We start from the raw sequence: 23,761 nt of genomic DNA on the forward strand, positions 1-23,761 counted from the left end.
GTTTTTTGAGACAGGGTCTCACTATGTAGTTGAGACTGACCTGGAACTCACTATGTAGCCCAGGCTGGTCTCGAACTCACAGCAATCCTCCTGCCTCAGCCTCCGGGAGTGCTGGGATTACAGGCGTGTACCTACCACCACGCCCAGCTGATTATAAATATTTTAATTTTTAATTTTAGGTTGTTTTTTTTTTTGGTACTGGGAATCGAACTCAGGTTCTTGCTTGTGCTTGCGAGGCAGGCAGTAGTACCACTGAGCTAAATCCCCAGCCCAATTTGAGGTTTTTAATTTCTTTTTCTTTAATAAACCCAGGTTATTTTCATAATGAGAATGAAATTGTGATATTAAAGTGAAAATACTTTATAATCTCTATTTCTAACTACCACTGTTATAATTTAGTATGTCAATCTTTCTACTCAAAGTCAAGTTATGGAACCTTTCAGGATCTCAGCATAGTAGTACAGAGGAAAGATATAATTCTGTAACACAGAAGCTTCATTAAGATTCTATAAATTAACTTATCAATTCCTATCATATATACCAGGAGAAATCAAGTTCTATTACAATGTAATAGAACTTTTATTCAAAGGAAAATCGAGATATGAAACACCTAACATAAAAATCACTGTGTCTGTTTAGTGCAAGAAATGTTACAGATTTAGAACAGCAAGTGATGATCCTGACCGTTGTACCTTAGATGTTAGCTGCTCAGGTTATTTTTATACACTTCACCAAGCTTCTCCACAAAATCCTTAAAAGGTAAACCAAGAAATATATGCCACAATGTTACTAAGAAACAACAAATAGAAGGCTTCACACAGGCCTTTGAAAAGGGCCAGGGACAAAAACACGTTGTAACCATTTATCATCATCAAACATCTCAGAATTTAAAAGAAAAAAGAATTTGAAAAGATTAAAAGAAATCATTATTAAATCACATTTTCAATGTACCCCTGACAAAACATAACTGCTTTTCCTAAGGGCATTGGTCACCAAACTTAGTTCCTCTAAAATCACCTCTCAAACCCAAGAATTAGCTGAGGTCATATTAAAAAGGGTAAAAGAAATGAGCTTTGGTATCAACATCACATCTGACTTATTTTATACTTTGTATTTAATTTTATGTTCAACCTAATCTTTCTTTCCCATGGAATGCTATAAACTTTTGATAAGAAAATTTCCCTAGTTTTTCAGTACATCTTTCTTAATAGCATCAGCATACAAAGCAAAGAAACCGTCAAAACAATTTAGCTACCATACTAGTTCTCCTTTTTGCTGTTTTCTCCTCTTCCTCTTCTTTTCCCCTACCCCTGCCTTTCTTGTGGTCCTAGGGACTTAACCCATAACCTGCACTGGAGCTACAAACCCAGCTCTGTTTTACTTTTCAAGATGATCTTGCTAAATCACTAAGTTGTTCATATTTGTGGTCCTCCTGCCATAGCCTCCCAGAGTGCTGTGATTACAGGCATACACCAATACTCCTGCCTTCACATTCTTTAAAATTATCATATCCCGGGGTCGGAGATTTAGCTGTGGTGCCACTGCGTGCCTTGCAAGCAAGCACAAGGTTCTGAGTTTGATTCCCGGTACCAAAAAGTCTGACTTAAAATTATCATATCCCCAAAGAAGATACATGGAAAGTGTTTTAGGTCCTGTAATTCTACTCACCAGATGAGCCACTATGGTAACATGGTGTGCACAGAGTTCTGCAGTCCCATATCTGCAACAGAAAAAGAAGGGATTCCAATAATTATTCAGAAAAGCAAGGAGATAAACTTTCATAAATAATTTCTAATGAGGGGGCCAGGGGCTTAGCTCAGTGGTTCCACTGCCTGCCTTGCAAGCACAAGGACCCAAGTTCAATCCCCAGTACAAAAAAAAAATAATAATAATAATAATATTCTAATGAGGACAGAAGCTGCTATTATAGGTTGAGTATTCTTTATAATGAAATGCTTTGGAACAGAAGTGCTTCAGGTTTATGATGTATTTGGATTTTAGAATTTTATACTCATACAATGAGCTATCTTGGGGGTGGATTCAAGCCTAAGCATGAATTAATTTATCTTTAATATATATCCTATATGCAGAGTAATTTTAGAAAATATTTTCAATAATCTTATGCGTGAAGAAAAGTTTCACGGTATGGACTGGTCCACTTGTGGCATCATGTTAGTCACTTGAAAAAGTTCAGATTTTAGAGCATTTCAGATCAGGCATAACCTATATTTCCATGGCTAAAGAGATCCCAACATACAAAACTACTAATAAGTATTTGAGGACATCTGTTTCCTAAGTGAGTGCTATAAAAGGAAATCAAACCATTTTGTGATGGTATTAAAGGATTACTAAAACAATTTTTCCATAAACTTATAGTTGAAATTTTTTACCAGCAGCCACAATTAAACACCAAAACCTATGTATTTTATACCGAGCAAGGAAGCACCATGTGTCCATAGCTAACAAAGAGGTGATCATATTAGCACTAAGCACAGCATTCAACAGAGCAGCATCCTAGTGAAAAACAGAAAAGTTCACTTGTTAGTACACTCAAGTTCATGATAAATCATCACTAACATTCTATTTCTCAAAATAAAATGAGAGTAACACACTCAGTGAGCACGTTAACACTGATTTTAAGTGTATCCATCATTATTCAAAGATTCTTTAAGTAGTCTGAAATCTTTAAAAGAACACAATCTAAATGTTTCTGGTTTTCTTTCTGCCTTTACCTGTTCACATACACCATATTTAATGTGATAGCTTTACTCATTGTATAATATCTTAAATAATATTCTTATTTAAATTCTAGGAAGGAATTTCATATTTTTCTAATCCAATGCTATTAAAAATGAAAAAGACGGCTGGGGATTTAGGCAGTGGTGTCACCACTGCCTGCCTTGTAAGCACAAGGTCCTGAGTTCAATCCCTGGTACCAAAAAAAAAAAAAATTTATGTATGCCTAAGGTCTGTAAGAAACTACTATATACAGCTGCTGCTTTTAAAAAACTTTGATGAAATCCTATATATTTTTTGTTCTCACACTAATTTTTCCATACTTCGTTCAATATTTTCTCAAATATTTTAGCTAAATATTAGATCTCATATTACAGAAATTGAGGATTACAATCTCCTAGGGCAGGGTAAAATGTGCAAGTTGAAGAAATATTCCAAAGGAGTACTTGTTAACTCTTTCTACTGTTTTTTTGCATATAATTCACAATTTCATTGAAAAGAAAGCAAAAATGTATCCTCTGTTTACCCCAGCAAATAACATGCTTACCAGTTCAGGAAACAGAGAGGGGTGAGAGGAAGCAATAAATGCGCACAGATGGACACAAACGTGCTGATACAAGGTCACAGCCACCTCAGCTTGCCCTTTATTCTTTACTCCCTGTAAATGAACAGGTAGAGAGAGTTCACCAGAACACTGCTCAAAACTGGAGAAAATGCCTTGGAGTAGAGATTGTCTGCAGGGGAAATTGAGAACATTGAACCCAACATTAATAACATTTAATAACATTTAATAATTAGCAGGTAAAATAGTTACACATCATGTGGAGTATTACTTTAGCAAAGCAAAACATCTCAAGATATAATCAATAATAGTTAATATATGTGAACATGTGTACATAGAAGTAAAATGAATTCATGATCAGAAAAACTGAAGTAATAATTTTTCTGGACTTTTTTTCCATCATTTGCCAACTGCTTATCATAGTACTGAATTATGCAAAATTAAAGTTTCATGAAAACTGAAAAACTAAATTAGATTTTATAAATAAAATAACAAGTTTATAGTTTAGACAGATGGGTTGTTTTAAACTGAAATGCTTGAAACCTTCCTAAAGGATTTAAACAACAAATTAAAAAGAAGCAAAATATTACTAGGTAAGGAAGACAAAGCATATGTGGACATAAATAAGCAGTCTAACAGAAGCAAAGCATGTAGTCAAAATAAGTGAAAGCAGGAGTACCAAAAGTAGAGATGGCAACAGAACAGGACGGGCTTTAAGCCCAGCACCAAGGATGCTGACATTCTGTTTCGGTTTCAAGTGGAAAAAAAGGAAGTTGAAAGCCAGGTTTAGGCCTAAAGGGAGGAAAGCCAAATTAAAGCACAGCAAGAATCTAGATACTAAAAAAGTAGAGTCTGTGCCCCAGTGTCAGCAAGGAAGATGAGGACAATGCAGTTTCCAGGAGATCTGTTGCGGCATTCATTTACAGAGCTCAAGAGCTCATTTCGACACGTTCTTACTTGTATCTCCTCTACTACAGTCAGTATTTATAATGCTTACCAGTAGGCACAAAGTACTAAAACTTTGATGAAATCCTATATATTTTTTGTTCTCACACTAATTTTTCCATACTTCGTTCAATATTTTCTCAAATATTTTAGCTAAATATTAGATCTCATATTACAGAAATTGAGGATTACAATCTCCTAGGGCAGGGTAAAATGTGCAAGTTGAAGAAATATTCCAAAGGAGTACTTGTTAACTCTTTCTACTGTTTTTTTGCATATAATTCACAATTTCATTGAAAAGAAAGCAAAAATGTATCCTCTGTTTACCCCAGCAAATAACATGCTTACCAGTTCAGGAAACAGAGAGGGGTGAGAGGAAGCAATAAATGCGCACAGATGGACACAAACGTGCTGATACAAGGTCACAGCCACCTCAGCTTGCCCTTTATTCTTTACTCCCTGTAAATGAACAGGTAGAGAGAGTTCACCAGAACACTGCTCAAAACTGGAGAAAATGCCTTGGAGTAGAGATTGTCTGCAGGGGAAATTGAGAACATTGAACCCAACATTAATAACATTTAATAACATTTAATAATTAGCAGGTAAAATAGTTACACATCATGTGGAGTATTACTTTAGCAAAGCAAAACATCTCAAGATATAATCAATAATAGTTAATATATGTGAACATGTGTACATAGAAGTAAAATGAATTCATGATCAGAAAAACTGAAGTAATAATTTTTCTGGACTTTTTTTCCATCATTTGCCAACTGCTTATCATAGTACTGAATTATGCAAAATTAAAGTTTCATGAAAACTGAAAAACTAAATTAGATTTTATAAATAAAATAACAAGTTTATAGTTTAGACAGATGGGTTGTTTTAAACTGAAATGCTTGAAACCTTCCTAAAGGATTTAAACAACAAATTAAAAAGAAGCAAAATATTACTAGGTAAGGAAGACAAAGCATATGTGGACATAAATAAGCAGTCTAACAGAAGCAAAGCATGTAGTCAAAATAAGTGAAAGCAGGAGTACCAAAAGTAGAGATGGCAACAGAACAGGACGGGCTTTAAGCCCAGCACCAAGGATGCTGACATTCTGTTTCGGTTTCAAGTGGAAAAAAAGGAAGTTGAAAGCCAGGTTTAGGCCTAAAGGGAGGAAGGCCAAATTAAAGCACAGCAAGAATCTAGATACTAAAAAAGTAGAGTCTGTGCCCCAGTGTCAGCAAGGAAGATGAGGACAATGCAGTTTCCAGGAGATCTGTTGCGGCATTCATTTACAGAGCTCAAGAGCTCATTTCGACACGTTCTTACTTGTATCTCCTCTACTACAGTCAGTATTTATAATGCTTACCAGTAGGCACAAAGTACTGAATAAATCTGCCATAGATTTATATAAATCCATTTATAAAAAAGTTTTTCTATATACTAGCTGTTAACTAAAATACATGACATATAAAAATACTTCCTTGTAACCACTTAACAGTTACCCTAAGCTAGTTCATGTACTGACTACACCAAGTGTTGCCTGGGCAGGTGTTATTTCAACCAGTCGATTCTTGTATTGAATAAATTTCATTAAATTGTCATTTTATATTTCCTATTATATTCTTATAAAAATTAGTGAAAAATTATGCAATTTTTGGTTATCCCGTATTTAAATAATTGGACTGATAAGTGGTTAAGACCATTCCAAACACTAGGGCATTTCACCAGAGAAATATGAATGGAAATAAACAACATGGGTGCTACCTGCTCACAGCTTCTGAGACTCGGCTCTCTGTGCACCACAGGGCCTGTACATCCACAGGCTGAGAGGGCAGCTTGTCCATGACAGCAAGCAAGAGCAGGCACTGGGGAAACTGCAGGTCACACGGCAGGTCTTCCAGGTCACAAACCAAAGGACACATTAATTTACAATGAACCAGTAAAAACATACCCTAAACGTTCCAGCAGAAATGTGTGTTATTTTTAAGTTTTAAAAATAACGACTACATAAGGAGAAATAACCCTGTCTCTAACAAGTCATAATTAAAAGCACATCATTCAACAGTCAATCTCTTCTGAAGCTTACCTAACTTACTGTCCAAAACCTCCTGCGTAAAAGGCTGGAATGTGAGCAGCTGACTGATGAGTGGATCCAGCATCACCAAGAAAGTACCTGCTATTTCCTCCTGATGCGCTGTGGAAACCCTGGCCGCATACAGGCTGGGGGGAAACTTGCTAGAAAGGGAGGAAAAAAAAACTAATTAACAGCTGCTATCTTCTAAATTCAGATAGAGGTTAAGGGTTACAAACTGATGGTATAGTGAAAATGCACTTTAAGTCTATTTTTGCAAAGCAGCAAAATAATCAAGTACTGAATTGATACCAGAATTGTATGAGGCCTCTGAACTAAATAATATAGCTATAATCATATAAAATTACACATTTTCAATCTTAGAGAAATCCTTAATACTGGTTTTTGTTTTGGTTTGTTTTTAGTACTGGGGATCAAATCTAGGGCCTTGTGTATGCTAGGCAACGGCTCTGCCGCTAAGCTACATCCCCAGCCCTTAAGTATTGTTTTGATGTAATTTAACATCATTTGAAAACATAAATGAATATTAAGTCAACAAGTAAAACACGGCATATAAAATACTTTTAAGAAATGCTGGCTTAATTTTTCCCATTAAAAGTTGCTTTAAAATGCTGACTTTACTATGCATTAATGCTGCTGCTCAGAAGTTGAAGTTTCCTTTTAAGAAATAAACTGTATACTAACACTGAAGGAGGCTGTAAAAAACATTCATGGAAATGTCTCAGTAAATGAACTAGAATGTAAACTTTAACCCAAACCTGTGTGAAATACATATTGAGTACTTTTGTAATGTTGTATGGTAAACATGACAGTGAGTGAGAAAACCCACCTTGAAGTGGGTAAGATAACAGCAAACAGCATTCCACACGATATACTTGACATAAACATTTGAGTTCTTTCCAGTGTGCTGGAAAAAGCACTATTTGTGATGGAAATGCAGTTTGTCAATCTTCAGTTATATGACTTTAGTTCATTCATTTGACTTTCTTAATCCTCATTTTCTTTACTTATGACAGATTCAGTTATCATGAAGATTAAATTATAAGGTGAAAGACATATAAAATATAGGTAATGAAACTATACCACATCAAAATACTATGATGAATGATGTGTTTTTTTATTAATTTGTCAGATTTTTAAGTGTCTTTGTATACATGTTACACACTATTCAGTGTGGGAAGTATAGCAGTAAACAGAATATACAAAGTCACTGCCTTTGTAGAGTTTGCATTCTAATGAAAGGGAATAGTTAAGCAAGAAATATATACAGCAGTCCCCCTTTATCCATAATTTCAGTTACCTATGATCAACTACAGTTTGAAAGTATCAGACAGAAAATTCTGAAATGACTCAAGTCTTAGGTTGTGTGATATTCTGATTTGCATGATGAAATCTCAAGCCCTTGCCTTATCTGGCCTTGCATGTGAATCATCCCTTTGTCCAGTGTGTCCATGCTGTAGGTGGTACTGCCACTAAGTCACCAGCTGTCTTAGTTACTAGGTCCATAGTAACTAGGCCATAGTGTCACAGTGCTTGTGTTCAGAAGACTCATGCAGTAGCCTAATACTGTGTCACACTATGTCATTCACCTTACTCATCTTTTCACACCATAGGCAGTGAACCATCTCCCCTCATTACAAGGTGAGCACAGATGACAAGACAGTTTCAAATAGACCATAACTTTATCACGGCATATTACTATAATGACTCTATTTTATTGTTGCCTATTATAAACTTTTTCACAGGTATATACGTATACCTGATGTACATATGTTAAATATAGCAGAGTTCAGTACTATTGAACTCAAAAAAGCACAATTCAGTACTATTGGATGCTTCAGACATCTGATGGAGGACTTGGAAGATATTCCCTGAGGATAAGGGGGTAATATGTAATACAGCAAGCAGATGTTAATTAAGTGCTATACAGAAAAACTAAACAAGGGAAACTGAGCAGGAAGTTCTATGATGAAAGTCATTTGAGGGTTGCACAGAGAACTCACACGATGTATATTTGTATAACTCACTTGACTATGTATGGAACAAATGAGAGCAAAGCAAGGGTAGAAACACAGACAGCAGGGAAGATGCTTTTTTGCCAAATCCAGGCATAAAAGAATGGCTCAGAGAAGATGGTAGCAGTTCAGATGGTGAGAGGTGGTTGGATTCTGTGGGTGTAAACATAATATATATACTTACACTGAGGGCAGTACTGTCCAAATATGCTAAGGGATCAGAGATGACAGCAGGGTGTTTTTACCCATCAACTTGAAGAATGAAGTTGTCATCTAAACTGGAACAAAGGAGCTACAAGAGGAGTGGATTTTGTGGAGACTGGATGAGGGGAAATCGAGAGTTTGGTTTGAGACAGTTTCGGTGCATTTGTCCTGATTGGCAGGTAGACATTAAAGGAAGAGGGATAACCATAAAATCTTGAGACTAAATGATGATAAAGGGGGAACAGGCCTGAAGACTAAGCACTGGGGAGAAGAGAAAGAACTTGCACAGAGTAGTTAATAAGATGGGACCACAGCCAAGCAGGAGATGTGTTCTAGAAACAGAAGTGTTCAAAAGAAAAGGTCTAGTACTGTCAACAGGCCACATAAGACGAAGACTGAAATGGACCAACGGATGAAGCAACATCAACATGGAGATTGACAAGAGCCATTTTGATGATGGTGAAGTGGCAGGCCAAAGGCTGGACTGGAGTAACTTCAAGAAAGCAAGCAGAGACAGCAGAATAGACGGCTCTTCCTAGGAATTTGCTGTGAAGAGAAATGAGAGAGCTTTTGGAAGTAGATGGAGACTCAAGAAATTTTCATTGTTTTTTATTGTTAAGATGGGAAAAATAACTGTGTTCGCACGCTCTTCAGACTTGTCTAGTAGGGAGGGAAGACTGATTTCACAGAGAAAAGGAATAACCGCTAAAGTAAGGTGCCTGTGCATGTGAGAGACTGAAACTCAACCACAAAATGGAGAGGCTGGCCTTAGCACACACAGGGCTTATTCAGGGGAGCAATTGAATACATACAGGGCCTGAATAGTGGTAGAATAGAGGGAGTATATGGAAGCTCAATTCTAATCGCCTCAACTAAAATAAGAAATGAAGTAACATAAGAAACGAAGCACTAACTGACAGTGAGGAAGGGACTGATGCTGGAGACATAGAAACTTAAAGAGGGACAAGTGTTAAGACAGTTGTCCAGGAGACTAAGTGGACCGGGAAATACAGAACTGCTGAATAAATGAACCGATAGATTATTTTAGTATCAAGTTTAAGGCTCTTTCAATTCAGCTGTCATTAGTCCCATCTAAATTATGATACCTTTTAAAAGGGTATTTAATATCCAACTTAGACGTCACAGAAATACAATAAAAACTAATAAAAATTCTGAAAAATGCTAATAAGCATATAGAAGCGGACACATAGTAGAATTTTTCCTTGAACAGTCTGGCTTCCAAGGCCAGCTCAGCAAACTGAAAGAACATCTGCCTTCATATAGGTACTCTTCTAGGTTCTACACTGGTGGTGAGGCAAAGAGGAGCGTAACATTTGCTGAATGGCTACTGCATTAGGCACTCTGCACCCATTATCTCACTTAATCATAACAAGAACCTTGTAAGGCAGATGCTCTGTGTTAGAGGTGGAGGGTGGTACTGGGGGTTGAATCCAGGGGCTTCCATTGAGGTTCATTCTCAACCTTTTTTAAATCTTTGAGGCAGGGTTTCACTATGCTACTAAGTTTCCTATGATCCTCCTGCCTCAGCCTCCCATAATAAATGGATTACAGGCATGTATCATCAGGCCTGATGGCAGATGCTATTATCTCATTTTATAGTAAAAAAAAATGACAGTCCAATAAGTTAAGTGACTTGTCCAGAATTATCTTAGCTACACTGTGAAGCCAAATAAAAGCAAAATAAAAAACTCAATTATGCTTGCCTTTTTAGCTCCTATGAACGCTCTATGTTCATCTGTACATCTGAGTCTCAACACAGCATATCTGAACCAACCTATCTGAATTACCTTTGAGTTTTTCCTTAGGAATGCTATTATCATAACAATAGTTGATAAAGTTTAAAATATTTTATTTTACAAATGATATATATCCATTACTGAGGAAGATAAATCATAGAAGTCTTAAACTAAGTGGAGCATGTTAATACATGCCTGTAACGCCGGCACTCTGAGAGGGTGAGGCAGGAGGATCACAAGTTTGAACTCAACCTGGGCAACTTAATGAGACTGTCTCAAAAATAAAAATTACATTTGATCCCCAGTACTAAAAATGAATAGATAGTTAGATAGACAGGGGTGAGGATTGTAGTAGCTCTGTGCAAAGGTTCTGGGTCCAATTCCCAGTACTGGAGGAAGACAAAGAAATCCCATACTAACAAAAATACCCACCACAACCCAGGAGCAGCAAAACTTCACAAATAAGTCACCTTATGGATTATTCAATACAAAAATACAAATGAAATTTGAAAATCATTTAGCCATTATATCTTCTGATAATTTTTAATATATATTCTCTCCTCTGCTTTTGGAACTATGTCCATGTATGTCTGGTTATTTTATATTACCCTACATGTAACTGGTGTTCTGTTTAGCCCTTATCTCTGTTTAGTATTTCTACTGCCTTGATTTTAAGCTTCATAGTCCTTTCTTCTACTGTGCTCAGTATGGCTGTTAAGCCATACAATTAACTACCAATTTCAAATAAATTTTCAGATCTATGAAAACAAAAACAATACTCCAATATAAAATAAAGCGTACAGCTATATATAATTTTACCCCCTTTGGTTTCATTACCTCATCAATTATTTATTGTTCATGTACCAGGCACTAGTTAAGAATACAAAGATAAGTGAAACTCACATGGAATCTACCCTTCAAAAGCTTTCATCTCCATTTTAAGCAAGCAATCAAAATTTATTGAAACATGAAAAATTACTCTGATGCTTTACTTGAAAATGTTATACACTTAAGTTCTGCATTCTTACATTTTAATAATCATAAAGCATACTTCTTACCTGTATATCTGAAGATAAAGCTGGTGCAATGTACAGCAAGAATCAGAGAGGAAAGGAAGAAATTCCTAAAATAAAAAGCACTACTCATTCTTTGTATAACATGACTTTCTTATACACATCTCCCAAAGACATGCAAAATAAAAAAAACCCTGGATATGCCACATTCTTTTTAAAAAAAGCTTTACAAGGTAATGAAAAGGAGGATGAAGCTAAGTAAGATTCTTTACTGTCAGGACTACATCATAACCACAATTAGTAGCTGTAACTTCTATGAGCACCTACTATGTAACTAGACATGTACCAAATGATTTTGAGATAGGAAGATAGGGCGTGGCTTAAACTGGCTGGGAAGGGAGGCGTGACCAGATTCCAGAACATATGGGCAAAACAATTCTCAGGACCCATCATGTAGACTTCATGTGAGAATCCTAGCAGGTTTTCGATAGAATAACCCATATGTGTGACATCAGAATGGGAAAATAAGAAGAAAAGGACATAGATGCCATGAAGAGTTCCCTATCAGCTTTCCTCATGATTGCCTGTCCTGTAATCCAGGGTGTACTTTCATTCTTTTTTTTGTCTCTCTTTTACTCCACCTAAACTCATTCTGCAGAGCCAGTTCCCCCTTACCATTCATTTTAAATTTTCCCCCCCTTTTTTGGTTTGGTTTTTTGAGACAGGGTCTCACTATGTAGTTGAGACTGACCTGGAACTCACTATGTAGCCCAGGCTGGTCTCGAACTCAAAGCGATCCTCCTGCCTCAGCCTCCTGAGGTCTGGGATTACAGGCATGAGCCACCACGCCTGGCTCCCTCTCTTGTTTATTCTTTCTACTTTTAATAAATGTGAAAGTCTACCACTGTTTTTATTTTGTTCAGTTCTTTTTTGGGACAGAAAGAACCTAAAAACCACCTCCAGAAAGAGACTAGCACCCAACAAGCTGATAACAATTTACACAAGTTACTTTATAGTCCTCTCAAAAAAAACTTATTACATGTTATTATCCCCATTTCAGATTACAAAGCTGAAGTTCAGAGATCAAATAACTGTCACATAACTAAAAACCAGTAAGGCTGGGATTAAAGATAAATGACTAGCTTGTCTCTTAGAAAGTAATAGTATATATTAAAATATAAGGTATAGGAAAAAACCTTGTGATCAATTTTAAAATGTTTAAATTCCCAATAAAATGATTTTTTTGATGGGATAATTAATGAGAATTTTATCTTCTGTATACCAAGCAAATATCAGATGGGCAAGCGGGGCACTTCCCCCAGTCTAGCTCTGTCCCCAGAATACACACCCTACAGCCTGCAGGGGACCCAGGATAAGAAGTAACAGGACTACAATGCACTGGTAGTCAGTGAGTGGGCTACAGAATTCCGACTATAATAAAATCACTGGAGAGTCTTATTTTTCTCAGAAAGAAGACAAGGTTGAAATCACATTCAACACAGACTATGGTTTTTGAAAACTCATTAACATCTATTAATAATTTTTCTTTCAGTGTCTTCTATTCTGATAATCTGCCTAGATACTTTATTTATTCTACTCATATAACATCAACTATCACTGCTATTCTGATGATTCCCAGGTATGAAGATCTTCTTAAAATTGTGAGTTTCAGAGGTTTAACATTTAAACTTTAACATAGCAGCATGCTAGAAGTAACTTCTAAGTGCTATTTAAAGGCAAACTGAAATATTTTCTGAAAATTGAAATGCTTATGGAAATAATTTATATATATATATGTATAAATAATTTTTTCAGAGAACTGAATAAAAATGATGATAGCAACTTAAATAACAGGTACTCAATAAAGAAATTTAGACTACAGCATTTAAAAAAAACTTTCAAAATATACTCACCAAAATAATTTCAAAAGACTAGTTTTGATAGGAATCATTTAAAAAGAAGAACTCATAATTTAGTGTGTAGGTTCAACATGCATTATTTTAAAAATAGGCCTTACCTTAGTGTAGTGCAAAAGTGAATTGGCAAAGAAACGACACAATTTGAGTGTTTTCTGAAATAATCTGTAGTCAGCATTATCCTGTTTCACCCCCGCCAAAAAAACAAAAATGGAAGTAAAAAAACACAATGAAAATATAAAGTTAGCTAAACTTGTAAATGAGTCAATATTTTCTAAGATCTCTTAATAAATAGAGTGTAAAAAATTTTCCAAGTAAACATAATTATTTTCTGTGCTACTGGTAGAAGCAATACAAGTATCAAATAACAGGTATTTCAAAAACTTAAATTGTGTATTAATAAAAATAAATAGTAATTATAGTAGCAAAAAAAGTGATCCTTCTTGATTGATTTGAAAGTCACAGAAATTTAAATCATTTATTTTTCTTTGCTATATGAGGAGCGAGTTAATAGTCAAAAGAAAAAGGTCACTGATAACATCAAAGAAACAAGTAAAAGATAGGAAAAGCCACTTTGAAGAGAAAATACAAACTACAAAAAACTAATACTTAAAATAATCCAAGTTTCAACCTTATTACATATCCTTTGGGGAGAGGAAGGATTGAGGGTCTTTTGATTAACAAAGATTAAAAGGACATAATATCCCCAAGCTGGAGAGGAAGTACGGTAGCAAGCACTTCACCACTGGTATAAGCATAAATAGTATGTCCTTTTTTTATTAAGAGCTAAAATGTTAATACTCCTTAATTAAGAAGGAATTCCAGGCTGGGGATTTAGCTCAGTGGTTCTGCCGCCTGCCTCACAAGCACAAGGAACTGAGTTCAATCCCTGGTACTGAAAAAATAAATAAATAAAACACTAAAATAATTTTAAAAAAAAGAAAAAAAAAAGAAGCAATTCCATTTCTAGAGCTATCTGCTATAGAAATACTAGCAACAGTAAAATAAAGCAGTGTTTTTTACATTGTGAAAAACTGGTCCATTGTGCAACCAAGTGTCCATCATATAGAGAATGGTTAAATATGTTTATGGACTATATATATAAACCATAATTCCGGATAGCTACTAAAAAGAACAGGGTACACATACTGTTATGACACAGAAAGCCTGAAGACAAACAGCTTTACATCAGTGCTATGAACTTTAATAGGTAAGTTACCTTTAATTTTGAGAATAATTTTATGTGAAAATAACCTATCTTGACATTAAATTTTTTCAGCATTACTTGTTGGTGGTTTGTATTTTCTCTCCAAACTGTCTTTTCAATTCTTTTCCAATAGTATAACAAAACTTTATTTAAACCCAATCAAAATGGGATGGGATGATACCAAACTGGACATAAACCTTCATTCTGACCTTTATTAAAGATAATTGAAAACAGTTTGCCTCAGTAGAAATAGGGTAGATCAAAATTTACCCTTCTTTGATAGTTACAAGCAAGAATTCTATTATACAGTGTTAAACAAGTATAGAACTACAGCAGTTAAAGATGAATCCACACTGACATTAAAATACATTTTTTTTAGCATAGGTGTCATATCCCCCTAAAAAACCTTCCTGGACTTCGTGCCTGGGGACTTATCTTACATTCTTGTGAGCCAACTAAGATCACACTACTATATAATTATTTATATTTATTTGTCTCCTGAGCGAGACTCTTAAATTGCTGAGGACAGAGAATGTCACTAACTTAGCAGCTCACAGATTCACACAATAAACACTGGGGAAATACTTAATCAAAAGTGAATGACTAGTTGGGTATGGTGGTGCATGTACTTGGAGGCTGAGGCAGGAGGATCGATGTGAGTTGGAGATCAGATTGGGCTACATAGTGAGTTCCAGGTCAGTCTCAACTACATAGTGAGACCCTGTCTCAAAAAAAGCCTCCACAAAAAGTGAATGACTAAATAATGAAATAGGCACTGCTCATGGGTGATCGACCCTCATTGATGAGTAAATTTGTTATTTTACTTCCATTCTGCTGCCTCTCTGTTACTTGCAAATACCTTCTGCAACAATATGACTGTTAGCTCCTGAGTACTGGTAATCCTATGATGTAAGGCTGCAGAACTAAAGCGTTACCTATAATATTGTCATAGGAAATGACCTATCATTTTTCTAATGATATTACAGATTTTTAGAACACAATCTATTGCATAAATGGTGCAACAATTCAACACTGTAACTTCTTTTTTTTTGGTACTGGGGATTGAACTCGGGTCCTTGCGCTTGCAAGGCAGGCCACTGAACCGCTGAGCTAAATCCCTGGCCCTTCAACACTGTAACTTCTTGAAATTAAAATAAACGTAGCCGGGTGTGGTGGTACATGCCTGTAATCCCAGCACTCGGGAGGCTGAGGCAGAAGGATCGCTGTGAGTTTGAGACCAGCCTGGGCTACATAGTGAGTTCCAGGTCTGTCTCAACCACATAGTGAGACCCTGTCTCAAATAAACAAACAAACAAACATAAGTATATCCCTATTTTATTTTACTTCGTTTTTTTTGAGACCAAGTCTTACTATGTGTTCCAAGGTGAACTTGAGCTCACAATGTAGGACAGGTGGGCTTTGCATTCATGGTAATCCTGCCTCAGCCTCCCAAGTGCTGAGTGTTTTACAGGTGTGTTCTACTACACCTGGCTAAGTATTGTATATTCAAAGTTCGAAAGACTGATACATACACACACATGCATGCACATGCACACATCTTTTAAGGTTGAAATGCACTGGCAAAGAAAAGACTGAAAGGTTGACTATGGCTAAATCAAGGAGTTCTTAGGTAAATACAGGAAAAAAGGAATCAGAATGTTAGAGAAAATGTATGTTTCACAAAGCAGTTAGTATGGAAAAAGGAGGGATAGGTAGATATTAGATATGATAACAGCAGTTAGGAATGCAACACTGTTTTGGGTGAAAAGTAATTATGGGTTGTGGAGCAGGCAGAGGGAATGAGGAAGAAGGGAATGAGAGAAAGAAAGGAGAAAAGACAGGAAGGAAGGAAAAGAGTGAAAGAGAGGAAGGGAGGTACAGTTAAAATCTCCTTAAGTGGAATGATCCATGCTTTTTTTGTGTGTGTGTGTGGTACCGGGGATCGAATTCGGGCCTTTGCGCTTGCAAGGCAGGGTGAGGAACCACTGAGCTAAATCCCCAGCCCTGATCCATGTTTTTAATGAGATTTAGTAACTGCCAAATGAAGTAAAAGCCATTGTTTAAAGTGCTAGTAGGTGATATTTTACCTGTAAATCTGAAAGCGGCATCAGTTCAGCTAACTGTAAACAAGAACGGAAGGAGAAAATCATGTCTTCACACAAGCTAGTAATTATATCTTTGTGTTTCAGTTGGTTCTTTATAGTTGACTGGTGCTTAAGGCTCTGCCTAAACAAGCAGGAAAAAAAAATATAATCACCAAAAGTAACACATCGAGTAACTTAGGCCATAAAAATATCTATTTAACCCACCATGCACCTTAGTGTATACACTAGCCATCATATAATCCAATGTATTAACTTTACCTATGCTTAAGTTGCTCTTTTTTCTCTGTGCAAAACATTAAATAAATTCTTACCACGTGCCAAGCACTGTGCTAGAGCCTGAGGATAAAAATAAATCAAATAGATATAATCTGTTCCCTTTTGTATGGAAATTGATGGTCTAGCATGAGACAGAATGTTAAATAATTATAAGAATAATTATAATTGTGATAAATATTAAGACAGAAAAGTGTAAAGTGCTGTGAAAATCCCTGACAGGCTCTGAGCCAGAATTTGGAAGTCGGAAGAACTAAGAATGGAGAGAGCAGAACATGGGCTGGTGAGAGCAGCGGGTTCCATAGAGGGTTAGGCTGTTACTCTCGTACAATGGGATAGATTTGAAGCAGTAAAGAGAGATCATCTTATTAACTTTTTAACAGCAAGTTAATTGCTGGCCAGAAAATGGAGAAGGAGAACAGTAGCAAGAATGAGGATAAAGATGCAACTAATTTTTGAGCACTCTGTTTCACCACTATACTATCAAGAAAGTGCTATGCTTATTACTTTCACTATCAGATGAGCAAACTAAGGTTCAGAGAAATTAGCCAAATTGCCCAAGGTCTCAAAGGACTCAGATTTCAAGAGGGACTCAGTACATGCAGTCTGGCTCCCAGGGGGAGCTCTTAAGTGTCACACTACACTTGATGGCAACCTAATGTCCTGGTGGTGCAAGGAAAGCACTAAAGACCTGAAAACATTACACAGACCTTTCCAATTTTATACATATGTTTAGTTTCTTAATCATTTTTACTTTACCACCATGTCTTCTTCCACCCCTAAGAATCTGATGAGTGCTATGGGCATTCATCCTACTAACACCCCCAAAACACTCCAATTATAGAAAGTCAAATTAATTTCTAAATGAATTTAAATTTGAACTCAAATATAAATAATGAAAGGATCACAATCAGTTCTAATCAAACTTACTAATTTATTAAGCTTAGGAATAGGACATTTTGTGGTTAAACAATAGTAGCAGCAGGCATGTGGTTAAGATCCAGTCTAGCCTGATTGATGATCCAAGTTAGTTCAAATTGCTTTGTGAGTTACATGTGAAAGATCTGGATTATCAACAGCAATGTCAGTGGACATTTATATACCCCGCAAAAAAAGTTCCAAATATATCCTAAGAAAATATAAAAACTAGGGTTTTAGAAAATATATTCTAAAAAAGTAAAAGCTAACAAACTTACTTAATTATAAACTTCCAAGTATTGGCATGAAATGCTTGGTCCATACTAGAAATAACAGAGCAGATATCCAATAATGAATGAATAACTACAAAGAAAAACAAGACTTCTTAGAACATTTAAATGTTAAATGGGATGACATTTTTATTTATTTTTAAAAGTATCAACTGAATATTCAACATCTGAATTAAAATCAGTAATACAGTTTCAAAATTACTAAAAATAAATGTCATACTTTTAAGGTTCTTATAAATTGTAGAAAACTAAATTTTGAAATTTATACTTATCCTATAGCTTAAATAAAACTAAAAATGTTTAATGGAAAAGTTTTGCCCTATTATAATCAAAATATCTTATGTTACAATTCTTATCTAAAGTGACAAATTGCTAGAGAAGAACCCTAGCAAGGAAGGATGAAAGCTAACTTACATGGTATTCATATAGGAATTTTCTCTGCCTTTCCTGTATCCATACTCTTTCACACTGAGCACTGCCCCATGATTTCATTTGGCAAAGAGAACAATAAAAGTGAGGCAAGTGGGAATCTGCAAAGTACTTGCGTACTGAAACTTGCCCTTTCTTGCTGCTTTAGGAAACCCTGAGATCACAAGAAGACAACTGAGCTCAGGTTAGTCTGTGCAATGATGCGCCCATGGGACTTTCTCAGTGCTTCAGCCTCTGCTGACAGCCTGATGTGAGTAAAGTCACTGGCTGTAAACAAATGAGTGAGCCACATGCACTATGTGGGCACAGCTGATTTCAGCTTACACTACTGGATCAGAATTGTGAAAAAATAAAATAATGGCTATTTTAAACTAACACGAGTTTTGGGGTGGTTTTTTACAAAACAAAAGGTATATGGCCCAGTGCACAAAACCCACCTATTCTCTTTATATACCAAAGTTGTGAATTTAATCTTTGCCCTTATATTATCTGGGTCATAATCCATTAGTGAATGATGAAATCAGTAAAGGTGGTTAAAATTAGCAATTCCTCACAGAAGAAATGGACAGATTTCTAGATACTTATGAATTACCAAAGTTGAACAAAGATAAAAAAATTTTAAACACCTGAATTACAATCAGTGAAATTGAAAATGTAATTAAAAGTTTACCAACAAAGAAAAGCACAGGTCCTGATGGATTCACTGCTGAATTTTATAAGACATTTAGAGAAGAACTACTGCCACTACTCTTTAAACTTTTCAGTGAAATTGAAAAGGAAGCAATACTTTCAAATTCATTCCTGGAAGCAAGTATTACTTTGATTCCCAAACCAGGGAAAGACCCAACTAAAAAAGAGAACTACAGGACAATCTTCTTAATGAATATAGATGCAAAAATCCTTAATAAGATACTAGCAAACAGAATACAGAGGATCATCAAGAAGATCACACATCCTGACCAAGTTGGATTTATTCCAGGGATGCAAGGATGGTTCAACATACATAAGTCAGTAAATGTAAAACACTGTATTAACAGAATCAAGGACAAAAACCATATGATCCTCTCAATAGATGCAGAAAAAACATTTGAAAAAAATTCAACACCCACTCATGTTAAAAAACCCCTACAAAAAATTGGAATAGATGGTCTATATCTCAACTTAATAAAGGCTATCTATGAAAAACCAACAGCCAACATCATACTAAATGGCCAAAAACTGAAAACCTTCTCATTAAAATCAGGAACAAGACAAGGATACCCACTATCACCACTCCTCTTCGATATAGTTCTGGAAACATTAGCCGGAGCAATTAGATAAGAGAAAGTAATTAAAGCAATAAAGATAGGAAAGGAAGAAGTTAAACTGTCATTATTTGCTGACAATATGATACCCTACATTGAAGACCAAAAAAATTCCACCAAAATTAGCAATTCCTTAAAAACCAACTAGTACAGCTAGACAGAGTGACAATGGTCTATAATCCCAGTATCAGGAAGCTAAGGCAGGAGGATCATGAGTTCAAGGCTAGTCTGGGATATATAGTGAGACCCTATCTCAAAAACTAAAGATGGAATTAAAAAAAAGTATCAAGTACCATCATACATAAAATGAGTCTGACTTCACTATAACAAACTATATGTGGTGTGCAGGTCAACATTCACAAACATATACATGTAGTGTGTATGTGCTGAGAAGGAATGTAAACGGAATTTCTTGCTTTTGGTTATGCTGAAAAAAATCAAAAGCTACTATCTCTGAATACAGACTACTTTAAAGTGTAGAAATTACTTAATATAAGCTTTAATGAAATACCCAAATCTATAGCAAGGCACCCAAAGTAAATTTTATAAATTTCAAAATTTGAAAGACTAAAAATTTATTCAGTAAGAATTATTTTTTATGCCTAATGTGTAAGATATCAACAGAAACAATCTTAGGCATGATAATTTAACTGCTACATGAATTATCATTTTACATTATAAGTTTTCTTCACTTACCTAGTACCATATTCAAAACATCATCATTCTCATCTACTAATGGGTCCATGCAAACCATGTCCAGCAGCTCCATCAGCTGCTTCTGAAGAGAATAGGCTTTCTTGAAGAGAGCCTGCAGAAGGTCTGAAACTAGGTGTAAATGCCCAGAATATACCGATTCACTATTCTGATCACCAAAATATGAAAATGAGAGAAAGAACAAATCATAAAAACCCTCAAGAGCCAAATATACTTTAATTCATACTATCAGAGATGATAAATGTACTGCTTTTAGCTGACTCACATATTCATTCAATGTTTTAGCTAACATCCTTTTTATACAATATACTTCTAGAAATACACTCATGTATAAAATGACTTAAAACTTCCATGATCTTACAACCATAGAACTAAAAGGGAAATAACATTTGCTCAAGTGCATGACATTTTAATACCCCATCACCAAACAGAAGTATTAACTAATGGTTTTCATTTGTCCAACAAATAATACCAAAACTCCCAACAAATTCTACGCCAGCTTGTCTGCCTTACAATGGACTCAGGAATGTGGAAATGAGCTAAGGATGAGCTCCCCTGTGTAAACAGAAGTTCAGGCACCAAATCATTAAGGTGCTCAATCTCTGATCCACCAATTCTATATGACAGAACAATTTCAGGATCACTGTGACTCAACATAATCCTATCATTTCTTTCTTACAGAATAAAAAAAAAGAATTCCCCCCAAAAGCCTTTGTATGACTTACATATAACCATTTATTTTGTTCATGTATTATTCCAATCAAAATAAATAATAATTTAAACCCCTTAACGTTTAGTTTTGTTTTGTTCTGTTTTGGGGTATCGGGGATTGAACTCAGGACCTTGTGTTTGCAAAGCAGGCACGATGTCACTGACCTAAATCCCCAACCTAAAGTCATAATCTGTGGCACAGCTGTATCAAGAAGACACCAATCTAAAGTGCAACACTAGCGAAGTGTACTCTACTAGAACACTTTTGCAATTCTCGTGGTGGAATAAATACAGGACAGTTACATGTAAAAGTTTACTAAAGATCTGGGATGAAGCACAGAACCCTCTCAAGCAAACTGCCCAATGCATAGACAGGCTGCAAATAATTTCTATTCACATTTTACTGCAATGGAAAAGTCCCCAAGGTGACTTCTTACTCATTTTTCATGCACCTGGCCTTGACTTCTGTCTTCAGTCTGATCCAGACCCAGAAAGGCGCCACACTTTAAAAAGCAATCCCTATCCCCAAAGACCTCAGCACAGACTCGGGTGAATGAGCCTGTGTGCAACCTTCCTGCAAAACCTCCAGGGAAATGAGGAGCCTGCACACTGAGCACAGCTTCACTTCATTTTTTTTTTGGTACCAGGGATTGAACTTGGGTCCTTGTGCTTGCAAGGTAGGAGGCAGAACCACTGAGGTAAATCCCAGGCCCCACCATCACTTCTTTAAACTGTTTGAACTGTCAATCTGTTCTCACATCTGATGGGCCTTACGCATTTCATAAATGAAAATACTGTATTCGTATTTTTTTTGCAAAATGCTAAGTAAACCATCCAAGTGAAGGAAAAAAAAAAAGAGAGAGAAGAAAAATTCAAAGAGTTTATGCCAAAAAGCAAATGAGTTCTCTGCAGCCTAACTCATTCATTTCTGAGCTTCAGGGCCATGTAAAATGTGACAAGTACATGGTCCCTCCCAGCATCAGCACCATGATTGTCCAGTAAAGCATTTGGTTTGGCAGGCCTCATTTCAAGAACACAGGCACACCATTGGGATTCTGGAAAAACTTGTGCAGCTCTACAGCTCCGTTCTTCCCAGCATAACTAGAGGTTGGTTTAGTAGGTATGGCAAATGAAAGGCTCCCTATCCAAACCCCATGCTCCAAACAACTTGTGTATGAAGCTACCAAACTGGTAATAAACAATTCCTAGATTCTGGCTTCCTGCAGCTGCTGCATGCATGACCAACCCATAAAACCATTTATTTTGAAATAACTGTTGCATACATGCTTTTCATATATGTAAAAGACCATCCCAGCAACACTAAATAAAATGTAAACTCTTATGTACACACTGCTTTACTCAGCCCCCTTGCCTATAGATTCTAGGCTAATTAAGTGCATCTAGACTTGCTACTCACCTTGCAATGTACAAATGTACTTTTGATTACATGAAGAACTGAAGAGGGAAGACTATGAATATTTTCTAGAATGATGGATTCTTGTGTTACACAGACTTGCTGAACACATCCCGTAAGAGCTCCTAAGACCTGCACCATTCTCTGCAAATAAGACATTTCATTCTAGATATATATTTTTATGCAAAACAAAAACGGTATCAGACAGTATGCTGGGTGCTAGGGATATAGCAGTGAACAAAAAACACTGTTCCTTTTTTCACAGAACGTGTCTGTCAAAGAACTACGTATACAGTGTTGGAACTGGAGTAAACCACTGGGAATCCTAACCTACACCTCAAACTACATGCTAGGTATTCCACACACGGGCCTTGAAATTACAGGGAGGCATGATATTTTAACTTATCTTTTTGTAAGAATGCACATATTTAACCAGCATCAAATTGTATTTAAGAATTCAGATTCACTTTGTGTATTCACATTTGTAAATCCACAAATTTACTTCTAGCATTAGGCTGTTACATAAGGAATACCTGGCTAATCAATATCAGTATAGAAATTCTCACTTTCCACTCATGGCTCTCATACACTTGACTTACCTGTAAAATATTCCTTAGAGTGGTCTGGATTTCTACATTTTGGCTTGACAGTTCTCTGGCTTGAGTGGTTAATTCATACATCATCTCATCAAATAATTTTACAGTCTGTGAAAACAAACTGGGTCATAAATAAATCAGAAAAATAGAAATCATTAGGGCCGGGGATTTAGCTCAGTGGTGCCGTCACCTGCCTGGCAAGAGCAAGGACCTGAGTTTGATCCCCGGTATCAAAAAAAAAAAAGAAAGAAAGAAATAATTAGAAAAGGACTGTGTGTGTGTGTGTGTGGTACTAGGGATTTAACCAAGGCCTCTGCACTAATTTACATTACCAGCCCCTTTGAGACAGGGTCTAAATCACTAGGTTGCCCAGGATAGGCTAAAATTTGAGATCCTTCCACCTCAGTTTTCCAGATTGCTAGGATTATAGGTAGGCACCACCATGCCCAGCTATAGAATGATTTCATTTTGTATTCGGAATATCCACTGAGTATTGTCTGACTTACCAATTGTACCTAGTTAAGTAAAAATTATACATAATGCAACCTCCAAAAAAAAAAAAAAAA

General features: G+C 36.0%; 1 protein-coding gene across 3 annotated transcripts in view; it reads right to left on the reverse strand.

The window, feature by feature from the left end:
* The window catches only part of CUNH1orf112 (chromosome unknown C1orf112 homolog), a 40,059-nt gene that overhangs the window by 11,545 nt on the left and 4,753 nt on the right, over positions 1-23,761 (reverse strand). For 2 of the 3 annotated variants that reach the window (XM_033765665.1, XM_019208917.2), the window contains 12 exons: positions 23,199-23,303; positions 22,603-22,743; positions 20,457-20,622; positions 18,016-18,100; positions 16,529-16,667; positions 13,336-13,416; positions 11,364-11,428; positions 6,324-6,472; positions 6,002-6,131; positions 4,592-4,778; positions 2,432-2,514; positions 1,669-1,720 (listed from right to left, as the gene is read on the reverse strand). In XM_033765665.1, coding sequence (XP_033621556.1) covers positions 1,669-1,720; positions 2,432-2,514; positions 4,592-4,778; positions 6,002-6,131; positions 6,324-6,472; positions 11,364-11,428; positions 13,336-13,416; positions 16,529-16,667; positions 18,016-18,100; positions 20,457-20,622; positions 22,603-22,743; positions 23,199-23,303 — 1,383 coding nt within the window. Of the gene's footprint in view, positions 1-1,668; positions 1,721-2,431; positions 2,515-4,591; positions 4,779-6,001; positions 6,132-6,323; positions 6,473-11,363; positions 11,429-13,335; positions 13,417-16,528; positions 16,668-18,015; positions 18,101-20,456; positions 20,623-22,602; positions 22,744-23,198; positions 23,304-23,761 lie in introns of those variants that run through there. The other variant, XM_019208918.2, reaches the window with a different exon arrangement.

This window comes from Fukomys damarensis, unplaced genomic scaffold (assembly GCF_012274545.1).
Source record: "Fukomys damarensis isolate Sample0158 unplaced genomic scaffold, DMR_v1.0_HiC HiC_scaffold_19, whole genome shotgun sequence".
Lineage (NCBI taxonomy): Eukaryota > Metazoa > Chordata > Mammalia > Rodentia > Bathyergidae > Fukomys > Fukomys damarensis.